This window comes from Manihot esculenta, chromosome 8 (genome assembly GCF_001659605.2).
Source record: "Manihot esculenta cultivar AM560-2 chromosome 8, M.esculenta_v8, whole genome shotgun sequence".
NCBI classification, from domain to species: Eukaryota; Viridiplantae; Streptophyta; class Magnoliopsida; order Malpighiales; family Euphorbiaceae; genus Manihot; species Manihot esculenta.
In genome coordinates this window covers 8,529,270-8,546,161 of record NC_035168.2, presented here as the reverse complement: position 1 = coordinate 8,546,161, position 16,892 = coordinate 8,529,270, and the positions used below count along the sequence as shown (strand labels likewise).

The following is a 16,892-nucleotide window of genomic DNA, read 5'->3' as shown; positions in this document are numbered from 1 at the left end:
CCCAAGTCATTTTGCATCAAATTCTTATTCTTTGTTGCAAGGAATAAATAAATCCATTCAGTTTATAAATCCATATTTAAAGCTTTTCCATTGCCCTTCAGCCTCATGTGCGCATTGGCACACAAACACACATCAGGGTGACCGCTAGTTAAGCGCCAATCTAACCCAACTCAAATTTTACTAACCAAAATTTTAATCCAACCAAACTGAAATTAAAAGAGAAAATTAAATTTAACTAAAATTGAAATATTCAATTGCAACTCAATTAACCAAAATAAAGTTTTAAAAAAAAATTCTTTTATATTACTCTTTCAACCCATAATTTTTATTTATCTTATCTCTTCATATATATTAAAAAATATATTTTTTTATTAACTTTTCAATTATATCCATTTTAAATACGAAAATATTTTAAAAAATTTGTTGAAAATAAAATAAAATAAAATTATAATAGTTATGTTATCATAATTTGAAAAAATTAAATAGGTGAACAATAATTTTAAAATAATTAAAAAATAATAAAAATTAAGAAATAAAAAAATATTAATTAATTAAATACATAAAAGAAATTCCATTTATAAAAATAATAAATATAACTTATTTTAATAAAATAATAATTATAAAATTAATACTATTAATGTAATTATAAAAAAAATCATTATAAATAATAATTTATTATAAAATTACAATTAAAAATATTATTTAATAAAAATTTAAAAACAAATTAATATTTAATTTCTGAAAAAACTCCCTAATTAATTCTTTAATTTTAAAAACACATTAAAATATTTTTAACATTTTAAAAAAATCTACTAATTCACCCACTATTAATTTTAAAATTAAATATTTTATTATTTAAACTTGTAATTTAATTCATCTCAAAAATTTAAAAAATTAACTAATTAATCCCTCTATATAAAAACATTTTAAAAAAATTCGAGAGATCAACTATTGATTATTGATTATTGATTTTCTCCGTAGATACTAAATAAAAGTTTTCAAAATTTAATATTCTTAACCTAACCGATAACGAAACCCAATTTTTTAAAACTCATTAATCGATAATCAATCTGAATAAACATCTACTAAAATAACCGAATTTCACCCAATTTAATTCATTTATTTGATTATGACGAATAATTCACACCTCAAAACACAAATAAATAGCTAGCAAGCAATCCTATAACTAAGAATGTTCTGTGTAGACTTTATCAGCATTTATCAGTGCTAAAAGAATGAGATCAAAAAATCAGCTGATGTGGATGAAGATCAAAGAGAATGTGAGCTAATAAGATGGTAAATCATGCCAAAATCCCCACAAATACCTATACATTGATCTTCCTCAGAGTGTTCACATACGTATAACTGGAAAATGAAACAAAAAGCTTCCGAAACCTGCAAGGATTCAATGTCGTTAGGCCTAAGTACAAGAGTTTACTCAATTTATGTTCTTACTAGATAAATCAACAAATAAAAAAAGCAAAACTGATTTCTCAAAAAAAAAAAAAAAAAAAAGAAAGCAAAATTGTGACCACTGAAAATCAGAGCCATAAACACAAACTAAAGCTCAGCCATAAAACACAAACTAAATAAGAAATGGAAAAAAACAAAAAAAGAAAAAGAAAAATTGTGACCATTGAAAATCAGAGCCATAAACACAAACTAAAAGCTCCATTTATTTCACTCAAACATATTTTTCAGCAAAACACTTCGTTGCGTTTTTTTATGTTTGGAATACTCTAAAAAAGTTGGTTAATGGAAAATATTTTTTTTAGTCAAAGGAAAATTACTTCTTTCTTTCAAAAGAGTGTGTTGCCATGATTTTAAGAATCTTATTAACACTAATGGACTTCCTATGCATGAACCTTATTAACACAATTTATTTTTTAACAAAGCAATCAAATAATGGAAAATAAATTATTTTCTTGGAGAACAATTTTATGGGGAAGAATATTTTCTATAAAACAAATAAAGCCTAAGAGAGCCATTTTACTTTCTGCTGGTTTTGTATAAAGCAGACATACCAAACCCATTGACTTGAGTGTTCTGACATTGCATGGAAGCTTTTCTTAGGCTGCTCATTTAGCAAGCAATGCATTCTATCAGTGTCTTTGATAGCTAATAGCATAGACAGCCAAATATCAATTGGTCCGCTATACTTGCGAAATATGTTGGTGCTGACCTGAGAACACGTAGAGAACCAATACAGTAGCTTTAGAAAAAAGCAAATGAAATAGTATGCCATTTATGTAAAGTAAAAAGCTTATACAGCTTGAACAAAATACATATTAATCTTACTCCAATATGAATGTGTTCATGAACTGAACAGCACTACCCAACCTAAATCAACACACTTGGTGTTTAATGTGAAATGTTAGAGAGCTTTAGTTGCAAGTCTTGCCGAACGAAAAAAAAGATTACTTTGCAGATTGAAAAATCATGAAACTATGAATCTGATCCAAAGCTATTGTGTTATTATCCCAATATAAACCTATGCTGTCACAAGTCCAAATGATAACATAGTCAGATTCTCTGTGCTACTAACTGTTAAACGCTAACTGTAGAATAAAGCTGTAACAGAAGCTCAGTAGGGAAAGTGGTCGGCTAACAAGTTATTCGTAGTTGCATAAGCAGTTATCAATAAAGCTATATTTAACTGATATGATATGGGCTAAGCCAAGTGATGTGATGAGAATTTGCACTAAATATCTATGCTAAGAATACAAGGCATGAACTGTGGTCAATCTCCCAGAAACAGAAGCATATTTAGAGGGAGGAGTTGCCAACGACGGAACAAAAAGATGGAAGAAATATAGTAAACAATGCGGGTCAGGGCCGTGTTTCCTTCCCCTGACCCTGACCCATGTTATTCAAAGCAAGCCATGTTTATATAGACCCGTGCTTTACATCAACCCATGTTCTGCTATGAAGACCTGTGTTTACCAAGTGAATCCTGCAAAGGGAGAGTTTTGGCAGAGAATAACACGGGGAACCCCGTATTTTACTATCGCAACCCATGTTTCATAAAGTTACCCGTGTTTATGGAGGTAAATACACAAAATGCAATTTTGACAAAGAAGATGATGCGGGGCACTTTAGAGCTAAAATAAGGGGGAAAAATAACTCAAGGAAAGAAGGAAGATCAGAAGTGCACTATTCAGTGGTTGGAAAGGGCTTGGGGCATGCCAGACATTCTAGAACACGCCCCAGGCCATGGCCATGGCAGGGAGACCCTATTAGCCTCAGTCCTGCATCCAACACACCCTAAAGCGTGTTTCTCTTGTGAAGCTATGGAACTCAGGTCAAACAGCCACAAAACACAACAATCAAAATATCACCCAACCTATTTTGGAAGAGTTTCTGCCTGTTTTATAGGAGTTTTTAGCCTCCAAATCAGATTGATTTATGTTCCCTTATACAATTAGGATTAGCTGTTCAAAGTTTTCTATTTTAATTAGGATCTAGTTAGCCTAATTAGTTTATATCTTTCAATTTTCACTCCCATGCATGAGTGTGTATTATCTTTGTGAGCTCCACATTGCTTCAAAAGAACATGGGTCACACCCGTGTTTTGAGCAAAATCATGCCTAGACCCATGTTTCACTGAGAAAGTTGGGAAATTCAAGTGGATTCTAGGTCAAAAGGCTGGAGAAGCCTAAAGGGGTATAAATTCATAATTTTCTAAGGAGAGCAGGACCTTTTTGGCCACCTTTTGCTGCCTCTACATTGAAGCTGACACAAGGGATCAAGGAAGGAGATCTGAAGACTTGAAAGACGGATTCACCATCGATTAGAGTTTTATATCTTCCATTGTTCTTTTGAATCATTTTTAAAGATTGCTTGTTGGGATGAAGTTTGATTACATTTCAATGGAACTTATTTTTAAATCTTTGATTATGAGTAACTAGATCTCACACCAGGGTGCTTGATGTAACTTATATGTTGATTTAATTGATTTATCTGAATTAATTTTTTTTATTTGAGCTATTATTCAATTCTTGTTCTCAATGCATTTTAGTTTCCTGTGGATGCTTGTAATTGAATTAAGAGTTTAATATCACAAAAATGATGAGGGAGATTTATTATTTAGTCATTGGGTATTGCCATTATTAACAAGTTAGTCCATGCATTTTCAAAAATCTATTAAAACATTTTTATCTTTTCTCTCTATCAACGAAATAGTCTTTCTGATCAATTCTATCTATTTCTACCATTAAAAATATATCAAAATACCAAATTCCCCTTTCTTCTTCTTCTTCTTCGGTTCTTCTTCTTTTTCTTCTTCGGTTCTTCTTCGATTCTTCTTATGCTTCTCCTTATCTTTTCTCTCCATCAACGAAATAGTTCTTCTATCCAATTCCGTCTATTTCTGCCATTAAAAATATATCAAAAGACCAAATTAACTCCCTTCTTCTTCTTCTCCTTTTTCTTCTTCGGTTCTTTTTCTTCTTCTTCATAAAAAAATTGGAGTTTAAAATTGAGTTATTCAAGAAGAAGTAAGAAAATTGAGTTTTAAAAATTGAATTATTGAGGAAGAAGAAGAAGAAATTAGGTTACCGAGGAAGAAGAACAAGAAGGGGTTCTTAAGGGCAAAATTGGGTTTTAAAAATTCTCTCACCTTTCATCTATTTTTAATGAAAAAGAGGACGGAAGAACTATTTCGTTGACGAAGAGAAATGATAAAAACTTTTTAATAGGTTTCTGAAAATGTAGAGACTGATTTGTTAATAATAGTAATATTTAGGAACTAAATAGTAAATCTCCCAAATAATAACTGGAGTAGAAACAAAATTTTGACCTATGGATTATCTTGAAAATAAATGTGGTGTTTATAAAATTAATTAGAGTTTTTATCAAGCTGTTGGAAAATAGGTGGTAAATTCTAGATTATCATATTGGTCTTACTCAGAAGAGGGGATCAACTTTATCCAAGCCCTATGGATACAACACTTTCTCATTATTGCATTACTTGTGTCGACTTTCATACACTTGCAGATTTTGCCTATCAAGTTTTTGATGCTATGGAATAACAACATTCCAAATATTATCTCTCTCCCTCTCTCCTGTTACAATCCTATTTCTTTTATCCTCCTTCCTAATTTTTTTCCTTTCTCTCTTTTATAAGCAAGAACAAAACAGTTAGGGATTGAGAACCCTAACAATGTCTTTCCTGCTGCTTCTCCTACTCTTCATTTCTTAGTCTTCTTGCTTTCTTGAAATTCTTGAACCAAATTTCTTTCTTCTGTTGTCTTCTGGTTCTTTCTTCTATTTTTCTTCTTTAATTTTTCACTTCCTGCATGTCAAGAAACCTGTTCCTTGAATTTCTTGAAATTTTTCCTCCACTTCTTTCCCTAATTCTCATCCTCTTTCTTTTCTCTTTCTTCTCTTTCTATTTCTCTTCTTTTCCCCATTTGTTAACTCTTTTAGGACTTGCAGTTGGTAGTAATCTTCCTCTCTCTACGTCTTGCTTATATTTCTTTCCTCTAATTCTTTAATTACAGAGATTCAAAGGCCTGGATTCTTCTTTGTTCCATAAATTTCTCCTTTCTATCATGGAAATACAACCTTGGCAACAAAAGATCCTTCTAAGTTTGTTTGAATGTATCCAGAGAAACATTAAATGAGAAGAGTTGCTTGAAATATGAGATTAGAGATGGAGAAAGTTTGAGACGCGTGATATCAGTGAACATAATCTTGGAAATTTGACAAGCCAAATGAAGACCATTATGTCTCAATTGAAATTTCAAATAACAATGAAAACAATACGCAGGTGAGGACTTTAATGAGAGGATAATGATGATAGTGATGACGAGCACATAGAGGCTGCAATGGAGAAACCAGGAGCGGAATTTGAAGTGATTGCATAATGAAATTTCAGGTACTGAGGTTCTTGGATAGGTTCTTGAAATTAAAGGAGTTGCAAAGGTGATGGATGTTGTAAACAAGTTGCAATATTAGCGGTAAAGGTGTTGCATATGAGGAGGATTCAATTGATTCATCTAATCGTGAATATGGTTATGGTATGCATCATCCCAATGTTATGTATGGTGGTGGTAGTGAGATTAGTAATTTTCTATATGATGTTCAATTTAAGTTAACTAATCTATATTTGATATATTTATGTTTACATGCAGTTGTATACATTGGTATGAATTAAATCTATCAATATTATTTTATTTTATGAACTTCACAAATTGATTTGAAAAATTTGCTTGGTGCAGGCCATTACCATTACAGGCATGTTTATGTTACTTATGACCGGGATCACAAGTCAACTGCAACCACTATTTAAAACAATGGAGTAGTTATAGGAGTCATTTTAGGAACTTGTATGGAAGAATTGTAAATAAATACTTAGAGATAGATAAATAAATAGGTGGTTCTCCTCTTCCAAATAACTTGTACAATCACCAATCACAACAATGGATCTAGCGGAACATATAATATGAACATACCACATAACTGACCTGAAAATAAAATACTTCGGACATGATAAGGAAGAGAAAACTAAAGAGTGAGAATGAATAACTTACAAGTTCCCAAGCTTGAAGACTTTGTGGATTTTCTTGTAAAAGCCTGCTGCTCATATAACAAAATTAACAGGGGGAAATCCAATAAATCCCAAATTGCATTATCATCAAAGAGACATAATGATAGCTTTTAAAAAGGTCCAAAGATCCTACAGGAAGTAGTCTATTCACAAGAATAAAAAAGAGTGAGATTTAAGTACTCAAGTGGTTTGCAGAACTCCAACTGATTTGTTATTGACGTTGACAATAATGCCTCATTATGTTGTAGAGATTTTTATTTCACATATCAATTGTTCGCTGATTCCCACAAGGAGAAGGGAAAAAAAAATCTTGCTATCTTTACCAACTAATATTTTGAAAGGATTGAACTCTATCAAAATTAATTATGACATTCAAAATCCAACAAGAAAAAGTTCAAGGAGAAAGTTTCCTTTGTCTTGAGGTATCAAGGAAAAGTTCTGTTTGGTTCATGGCTTTTTTTGGGGAGCTAATTCTTGCTTAGACATCCTCCATGACATTATCAAAGAAAAAAGTAGAAATTAAAAATGCAAGAAAACTAGAATTTTTGTAAATATTGTTGTGCTAGTGTTACAAGACACATAAGGCATTCTTAAAATTACTGAAATATAGTAGGGGCATCCCAATCAACTCAATAATAATAATAATAATAAAGAACTGGGAGTGCCAAAATATACACCCAATAATAGAGGACCACAGATCCAATCTGTCTGGCAACAGATGTCATAAATTAATGCAGTCACAATAGCATATAATTGAAATAATGACAAGATGCATTCACAGCCTAAATACTAGCCACTAATAACAATGCCAATCAACCAAAGCTAGCCACTATAATTGAAATAATAATAATAAAACTTAAGCAACCAAAGCTTTCCGCAGGGCCTATCTGATCCAGTTGAATTAAAAAGAAAGCAAAAACTGGACATGGCTCTGATTTGATACTTTAACACTCCCAAGAATATTACTTACACACAATTCAGTCCCATAATGCCAATCAACTAAATTAATGCGAGATAAAAGTGGAAATAATCAATCAAATTATTAACCCGTATCATTTATTACAGCACAAAATAGCAATTTTGATGTGCCCCTCGACTTCTTTGCCTTCAAAGGAGCAATATCTAGTAATCAAACAGCTTCAATCAAAATTCTACTGATCATACAACATGACAGAAAAAAAGGAAAAGAAAATCTATCTGAGGCACTCCTGCATCTCATTTACTTGTAAGAGGGCAACCAAGCAGGATAAGTTAACAAGAAAGGATATAATCCATAAACATCAATCTGAAAGGGCTTCTTATGTATGGCTCAAAATAAAGGTTTGCAGATCTGAAAAAGGAGCACATAAATGGCAATGTTCTTGCAACTAATTGGAATCATCATGCCAAGTGTGAACAGCAAAATGATTTTGTATTAAAAATGAACTGCAGGTTTATAGTTAGGCCATACTAAATTTTATTAACAATCACAAATATATCACACGCATAACGAACTTACCGTACACCATAATGCACATCACAATGATTACAATGACCTGAAACACCATACCCATCGAAAGTAATAATCTGAAAAGAAAACAAAAATATGAATGGTCATTGAAATAATTATCTAATGTTCAAAGAAGCCATTATATTCAAATATATATATATAACTCCTTAACATATACAAACCCAAAAATATTAAGAATAGCAACCTAATAATCTGATTATGTCACAGTAAAAGAACCGCTTAAATAGTTAATAGGAACAAAAAAATCTTACCACATCAATTTCATGTCTCGAGACCTCTTCTTTAATGATCCGTGCCAATAAGTTGTGGTCCCAAATTTGGCCAAAACCATCCTAAAAAGACTATATTATGTCAAACTAAAGATGCCTTGTGATGATGTTTCAATTAAAACCTAACGCCCAAAAAAAATTCACTCTTCCATGCATTTAGATTTTTCAATCAATCTTTATAGTTTGACATGATTATGGTAATTGAAGAAATTGCTCGAAATTTCAGTCAAATGGACAATATTGGAAACAATACATATATTTTTACTGAAGACTGTTATAGAATATTATTTATTAAAAAAAATTCCCTTACTTGTCCATTTCCCATCCCATCCCCCTCTATAACCCCTCCCTCCCCCCCCCCCCCCAAAAAAAAAAAAAAAGGAAAAGAAAAGAAAAGAAAAGAATGGCTCTCTCCCTCCCTCTAGTGGAATGAGAAAAGCACAGTAGTGGCCTGAAGGTCACCAAACCTTGAGCAATTCAAAATCATTAAATCAGACCATACCCTCTATCTCCTTTTTCAATTTTGACAGAAAGTTGCAAAATATATATACATGTATCACCTATCACGATGAAGTTGATAAAATTAGAAAGGTTGGTCAAATTTGCATGTGGGAAAAGGTTTTTTGGGTGTGTCATTTCCAACAGAATAGCTTAAGTTGAACCTGTAACTCCGGGCGGTCCAACACATTCACTTTTTGAAGTGGAACCTGTGTACGCAAAATCAAGGGTTACATAAGGGAAAATTGGTGTACATAAACAGCTTTGAAATTGTAGTTTACACTTCTTTTACTGCTTTTCTTAAGGTTTTTCAGTGAACAAACCATAACTTTGAAATACAATCCTTCATGTGTTTGATATAATAATGGATGTTGGATTTGACACATAATAGTATTGATAACTCAGGTTCCAAATTATAGTTTGCTGATCTTAAATCAAACTTTGTTTTTTCCAAATTTTTAATCACCTTGAGAACAGCACAAGCTTTATAGAGTTCATGTTTCCTAGCATTTCCCATACCATCTGCATTACCTACACAACACATCAAACAAAAAAAAAGCAGAATTAAATAATAAAAATGAAAAAAGAAAAATATGCAATGTATCTTGGAGAAACAATAAGTCTACAAGAAAAGTGAAGAGGTGGTTAGATAAGCTAGATAAGTGGATATATAATAAGGAATTGAATCATGAATGAGAGCATTTCTGGCCACAGCAAGAGATGTCACACCGACTGAGGATAATAAGTTTAGCAAGGGATGCTTGAATAGTTTGGCCATATCCAGCGTACATCAGCATATGTACAACTAGCATGAAAGAATGACTATATCCCAGTTACATGAGTGAATAACAAGAGGCAGACCAAGGATGAACATGGTAAATTAGATAGGAATGACGTAAAACCTCCAACTCCCTCCAGTAATGAAGCTATTAACTGAATAAATGAAAGGAAAAGAACCATATAGCTAAATCCAAAGAAACTAGTTTGGAAGCAGACTTGGGTTGTATTATAGACATTGTGGAGCATGTGCCTCATGACACTCTTCCAAAAAAGGAAAAAAGTGAAACCATATTCAAAGATAATATCCATTCTACAAAATCTTAACAATGACAAAACAAGAAGGAAAAAGAGGAAATTACCAAGAAGCGGAGCAAATTTCGAAAGACAATACAACCAAGAAAGAACTTTGCCACCCAAATTGCTTGGCTAGCACATTAACATTTTGAAGCTACAAGCCTTACATAGATTGCAACTGATATTTGCATCAACAGCATACTTTGCATGCCAGGTACATACAGTGATCTCCTCCACCCACTAATATAAGCAGCTTATTCAATGGATAGCAGCCTAAGATCGTAATAGTTCCTATTTGCATGGCATCTTCATGAACAAATCACCCTACTACAGGTATAAACTGATTTCAAGGGCATTCCAGTTCCACATGGATTTCATGAAAAGCAGATTGTATTTATTTATTTTGAACAGAGCTATTGATTTCAAAGACGCTCATACAATTTATTTTTACTTTTATGTCTATTATTCTTATTATTTGATTTTATTGGGGTTGAAGGATACTCGCCTAATATTCAAAGATAGATATAAGAAATACACAAACATGCATATTTCACAATGCATAACTGTACTGAGCCTAAATACACATAGATAGAAAGGATTACCGATTGACAAGCATAGAATGTGAAGGTTATGCCCTCTCGAAATCAGATAGCTTATTGTTGGAGAAAAGAACCTGTAGAGAGATTACAATATGGCGTAAAATGCAAGCTAAAAAGAAACATAATATATTCTACTACAGACAGCTGTTAAGACATAAAGATAAGAGCAAGATTCTCGTATTCCAAGACCAAGGGCCTCTAGGTAAGAATGACAGTGACCACAAGGATGATACACGAAAATCTATTTATTGATCAATAGCACAAGGCATTAATAACATACTAAAAGAAGCAAACATGCAAAAAAAAAAAAAAAAAAGAGCAGCAATGACAAGCACAACTGACAAAGAAGCCAACTTCAACAGATTAATCAAAGATTAGAAAAATGCTTACATGGATTCATCATCAGGGTGAGCAACAACCAGCAGGACATTTTTCTTGCAAAAAGCTCCACCTAATTCAAATGATAAAAAGAAATGAAATTTTAACTAATAGTTATAAAGCGCACACAAAAATGTAAAGTTCCAAAGAAAATATTCACCATTGCTCAAAAAAAAGGTCCTTGAAGGAGAGCTTGATGTATGGATAATTTTGCACAAAGATGCAATCCAGAGTACAATTAATGACAGGATAACCAGTAGCCAGTCCATCTACCAAGCAATTGCATGAAACAAAGTCCCTTTTTAACTTTATTCTGCAATTTCTTCTCTCTTTAATTTAAAGGCCAACCTGGCACAGAAGAAGAATGCTCAACTCAACAAGGGTAAACCAAATAAATAACAGGTAAACTCCACCCCGTCCAGCACAATATATTTGAGACCAACAGGAAAGAAGTAAATATGAGAATTTTTTTTTCCATGTTTCTTAATTCTTGTTCCTAAGAATACAAAACAGTAAGACAAAACTAAAAATGGCAAAAGGCTTATTCCAACCCTTAAAGTACAGACCAATCATATAAGCCCTAGCACTGTCAAACACTTGAACTTCACAACCTGATTGAATGACCATACTAGATATATAGTAAACACTACCAATCTGACTATCCAACTTGAAAAAGAAAATTTGTATGGCAACCATAATATTTTAGATTATAGAGAGAGGGGTGGGGGGAGGCAACAGAAATCTTTCAATTCTCGAACTTTTCTTACAGTCCCATAATTTTATTGGTCAATTTACATCTCTTTAACCTTTTTTTATATCGAATCTCTGATTTTTACTGTTTTTGGCTTATATAAATTTTTTCCTAATGGACTTAATAAAAAATAAATAATAAACTGACTTAACAGCTCTAAGAAAAGAAAAGATAATTTTTTTATCTCCCTCCTTCCTCTGCAATCATTCTTTCTGTCTCCAACAGCATTATATATCTCTCTCTCTCTCTCTCTCCCCTCGGCAACACAACTACACCCTTAAGAGAAACTCAAGAAAATCAAACCAAATAACAACCAAAAGCATCCTCTCCCCCTTCCTCTCCTGATCCCTCCATACCTCTGTAAAAGGCAATTTCTCACTAGTAAATTTATGAACACATATACCGCAAAGTAGAAGCATTAAAGTGTATGATTCAATTACTTTCATTACACAATTCTAACTTTAAAATAAAGCTAAGCCATCCAACCCCACTGAATTTCATGAAAACTCTAGTACAATAAAGCAAACTGAACCACTAAGGTAATGAACTTCCAAACTACACTGATCACCTAATAGCAGAAACATAAAGAATGAAAACAATGGCAACAAATACTGGCTCCTCCTTTACAAGCTTTTCCAATGATTCAGATGTAATGAACACAATAATGAACATCCACACAATAGGAACAGACAATAACAACAAGTGTAATACCTCATCAGACTATCAACAGATGAATCACTCAACCAGTTCCAATCAGTGTAAAAGAATCTCTCAACTAAACACATTACAATCAGAAATTCAGATGCAACACTGGCATTAATGAAAGGGAAAGCAACCAGAATAAAAGGGGGAATAACAGACGTACAGCCGAAGTCAAAAATACCATTTTTAACAAGATGAGCTCAAATACACTATGCGGGATACCAATTCGCCACAATAATCGAATAACAATTGAAAACACCTAAGCTAAAGCAGAAACAAGAAAGTAAAAAACAAATATAAGATTAAATAAGATGAACAAACCCCACCTCACTACAGCAAATCAACTGAAGGAAAAAAGGATAGATTCAGTGGGTGTGTGAGATGTCATCTTTGCAAGTGAAGAACTGTGAAGCGTCTCTGTGGTTGATGGGCTTACTGTCTGAATGAAGGACATCGATACTGAATCTGAACACAAATAGGGGATGGCGCCAAAAGTGGGTCTCTATGGGGTTGAAGACAAGGAGAAGAGATATTGTGAGAAAGGTGAGTTTCGAAGGTGCAGAGTAGAGTATCTCTTTCAATCGGTTCTTGCGTGCGAGAGAGAAGCGAGGAAGGGCCTGGTAGCCAATACCTGATTGTGTGGATTAGTTTGACACTTTAGATTCTAACTTATATATGTTAAATGTTTGAAAGTTATACCGTCTAGCGGCGGAGGTGATAATTTGTGTCCTGAGCTTTAAAATTGAATTAAATTAAAAATTAAAATTTTAATATTTATAAAAATTAAATTAAATTGATTATAATTAAAAGTCAAATTAAATTAAATTAAATTAATATGATTCGATATAATTGAATTTAATTTGATTAATTTAAATTTTTAATAAATTTTTTATTTTTATATTTTATTTTTAATATTTTAAAATTTAATTAAAATATTTTAATTTATATAATTTTTTATATTATTAAAAATAATATATTATTATTATTAATAAATTCGATTCGATTTAATTTTTTTATTTTTTATTTAAATCGAATCAAATTAAAATAATTAAAATTTTTAAAATTAAAAATTAAATTTATTTAAAATAAATAAAAAATTAAATTAAAATTTTAATTTAATTTAATTTAATTAATTTTTTTTATTTAAATCGAATACCGCTACATTATAATGAAATTGATATTGTCACAAAGTTTTGCAGTCAAATTTTCATTAGCGTAGACAGTGAAGAAAATTATTTTATTTAAAAAAAAAACTAACTTCTTTTTTAGAAATTTTAGGGTTCAGAATCTGTATATATACAGTGAAAGTGTTACTACTATTTATTTATTCATTTAATTTAAATAATTTTTAAAGGTGAGATGTATAGACCACGTTTTATTGAAAATGGATTTTAAAAATTAAAATTTGAAGAAAATATTTTTTGGATATTTAGAAACATGATTTGTTATTTATTTAAGGTAATTCCGAATTAACTTATAGTTTAAAAAACATTAATTAATTTTTCATTTAATAAGACGAATAAAATGTGATTCTATTTTAGATTTACCAAATTTAAAAGGTATGCTTTATTAAGCAAATTAATATGATTTTGAGTGTTTATTTATTTTTTATTGGCCCCCAACTAAGAATGAACCTATTAATTATTGTCTAAAGAGTTTTATTTATCAATAGTCCCCTACTCAGCAAGCAAAGGTCTCATCACAGACTAACAGACTCTGTACATATTTGAGCTTCTGTATGTGTGCTGCCAGGGGCGGAGGGAGGGTACGGCAAGGAGGGTACGGCAAGGGGGCACTTGCCGTACCGGCGACCGGAAAATGTTTTGAAGGGGGATGAAAGTGTCGCAGCGGCGCAGTCGGTGGTGCCACAGCAGTGCAGTTGCAGCAGTGCAGTTGCAGCCAGTGGTGCCCTACAAAAGGAAAGCTCCTGGCTCCGCCACTGTGTGCTACCATGAGCTAGAGATGATATTTTCTACATCTTCATCTCCAACTCAATGAGCATCAAAGGAGAAGTGTCTTCTTGGTTTTAGGCAATTAGTATTTAAACTCATCAGTAATGGTTGGTGATCCCAACCATTATCCTCTAAATGATAGATAGTTGCATCCTAGTATAAATGGAGCCAAGCCACTGAACTTAAGCCTCTTTCTATTTGTTCCTTTTATGTTGTTATTTTCTCTACGTCTATTGTCCACGTATATGTAGGTCATTGGAAACCCAAATCCAGTAGCCCCATATTGTTTAATAAATGGTAGAAGTTGGAAATTTTTGTTTGAAAGTGCCCATCTCCTCCTCTCTTTTCATTCAGACTTAGGAATGTATTGAAATCCCCCATCAGCAAGTAAGCTCCCCGAAGATTATTCTTATAAGAACATAAAAGTGAAGTTCTCTATCGAAGCAGATTGTTAGAATGTAAATGAAGTAACACAAAGTCCTAAAGATAATCATATTGGAGATCCAAAATAGAGGCTTGAATATAGAATAAATCAAAACTTATTATATTCACTTGGCAAAAGTGGTCACATTAATCCTATAACCTTAATATCATATTAGTACAACAAAAAACAAAATAATTTTAAGTCATAAGAACAACCAAGAGTTAATACATGCAACAATGACATTAAAGGTGTAAGAGTTACTTTCACTGAATTGTTTGTAAGACTAGACCAAAACGAAACAAATCAAAATCACATTTTTAATATCCTCTCTAGTAACAAAACGTGACCAAGAAACTGCCTAATAGCAACTCCCCTCTACAATTTCAAACACTGAAATTCTCAGCCAAAGAAAGTATATTAGCATTTTAAATGTTTGCCTCTTCTTTTTGGTTTTTGTGAATTCGGCTTAGATAAAAAATTAGAGATATGATCTCATTCAATCTTTTGATGTGTTTAGAGCTAAAAATCTCAGAGCAAGTAGGAGAAAAATCTATTATTTTTCTCTAAGAAATTCAGCCAAAAGAAGATGTGGAAGCCGTTAAGTTTCTTTTTCCTTTCTTGCCTCTTATCTGTGGCCGAAAATTGAGAGTTCTATTAGGGTTTTATTTTCTTCTATTTTAGTCACTCTTATTCGACCAAAAGAAGTAAAAAATTAAGAGAGAAAGTTTGATTTAATTTGAATTTAAATCCAATTAAATATTGGCATTTAATTTAAGATAAACTTTCTTAAAATAAGTCCTAATCCTATTAGGATTCTCTCTCTTTTAACTAATTAATTAAACCTTTTAACTAATTAATTAAACCTTTTAATTAACTAATTATACTAGACCTTAAGCCACATTAAGTGGGTCAAAAATGTGTGCCGAAATTCACATGAGCCCATTGATAATGTTTTAAATAAATGCTTAATAATGGCTCAATAATGAAAAGACTAAAATACCCTTTGTCTAAATTTTATCGTGTGCGATCTTGTAGGACTATTCAATATTGATAATAGATTTTTAAGGTCCATAAATTATAATTGGTCTCTAGTGAGACATTATAATTACCCAAATTGAATAGTTATGAATTTACTCAGAAAATCACCCTACTAGTACAATCCTTTGTCATAAGATATCATTATTTGCATAAGGCATGAAACAAGTCATCCTTACTCATTGCTAAATCATTTTTCTTATCCTTAGTGATACTAAATCAATCAAATTAATGATAACTCTTATCATACAACTTGGGTGTTGCGACACTCTTCTCAGTTTCACTAGTCAAGTGACCAATGATATTTTATCTTTCTTCGAGAAAGGCAATCCTTTCACTTCTCTCATGTTGCTTAGCATGAATCGTGGTATACCCAATCATACTCGTACTTGCCAACCCATTTACGGGCGCGTTAAGCATAAGTCAAAGTATATGATGATTCATCTAGGCATCCATAGAAATTTTCAGTCTAAGGACTTCTAGTACAAGTATCATTAGAGACACACTTATGACTTTCAACCATATAGTATTCTCATAAGTGGGTCATTTTCAAATACAACGTTCTTAACTTGTATTTATATTCTTTGATTGATATCCAATATCCTATGACCCGTAAAATATGATCATCTCACAGAGACCATACTAGCCTTAGTTTAGTGTCACTCCCATGACAATGATTGACTAGAAAAGTTTAGAATGTTGTTCTTTAAAGTTCCAAGATTTTACTACTGTAACAGCCCGGAAACTGGTACTCCTCTGTAATGGTCTGAACCATCACTGGCACTAGGATCCAAATCGGCTTAAGGCCGCCGGGACCCGTAGCAAGCCGACTATACTCTCTGTGTACCTGATAAATCCCATACATGATCAAAAATACTCAACAATCCTGTAACACGCTCCAGGCTTAACTACTGCTTCTCAGATATGCCAATCTAAAGTGGCCCTCAGGGCCTATACCAGTGACTACTATCTGTTGTGGTTCAAGGGATTGAAACCCTTTTTAATCTGTAACACAATCCACTGGTATCTCATCAAAGCCATACACTAAGTCTGATACACACATTTCTCATCAAGAAACGTAAGACAAGATTCATATACAAGGGATTAATCATACATCACACTAAAGCAAGACACTAGGGAAAGCACAAGT

General features: G+C 32.2%; 1 protein-coding gene across 5 annotated transcripts; it reads right to left on the bottom strand.

Moving 5' to 3' along the window:
- Window positions 1-1,099: 1,099 nt before the first annotated feature.
- On the bottom strand, window positions 1,100-12,996 carry LOC110621439 (N-acetylglucosaminyl-phosphatidylinositol de-N-acetylase). Of its 5 annotated transcripts, none has more exons than XM_043958914.1 (11): window positions 12,658-12,996; window positions 11,039-11,250; window positions 10,891-10,951; window positions 10,504-10,574; window positions 9,294-9,358; window positions 8,992-9,036; window positions 8,312-8,392; window positions 8,049-8,116; window positions 6,534-6,579; window positions 2,025-2,182; window positions 1,100-1,395 (listed from the first exon to the last, which is right to left on the bottom strand). In XM_043958914.1, the coding sequence occupies exons 2-11, from the start codon at window positions 11,145-11,147 to the stop codon at window positions 1,326-1,328; spliced, it is 774 nt and encodes a 257-aa protein (XP_043814849.1). In that variant the 5' UTR covers window positions 11,148-11,250; window positions 12,658-12,996; the 3' UTR covers window positions 1,100-1,325. The 5 variants fall into 5 exon arrangements, with proteins under 5 accessions (XP_043814849.1, XP_043814848.1, XP_043814850.1 ...); XM_043958913.1 differs by having other exon boundaries at window positions 11,039-11,226; XM_043958915.1 differs by having other exon boundaries at window positions 6,534-6,576; window positions 11,039-11,226.
- Window positions 12,997-16,892: the final 3,896 nt, after the last annotated feature.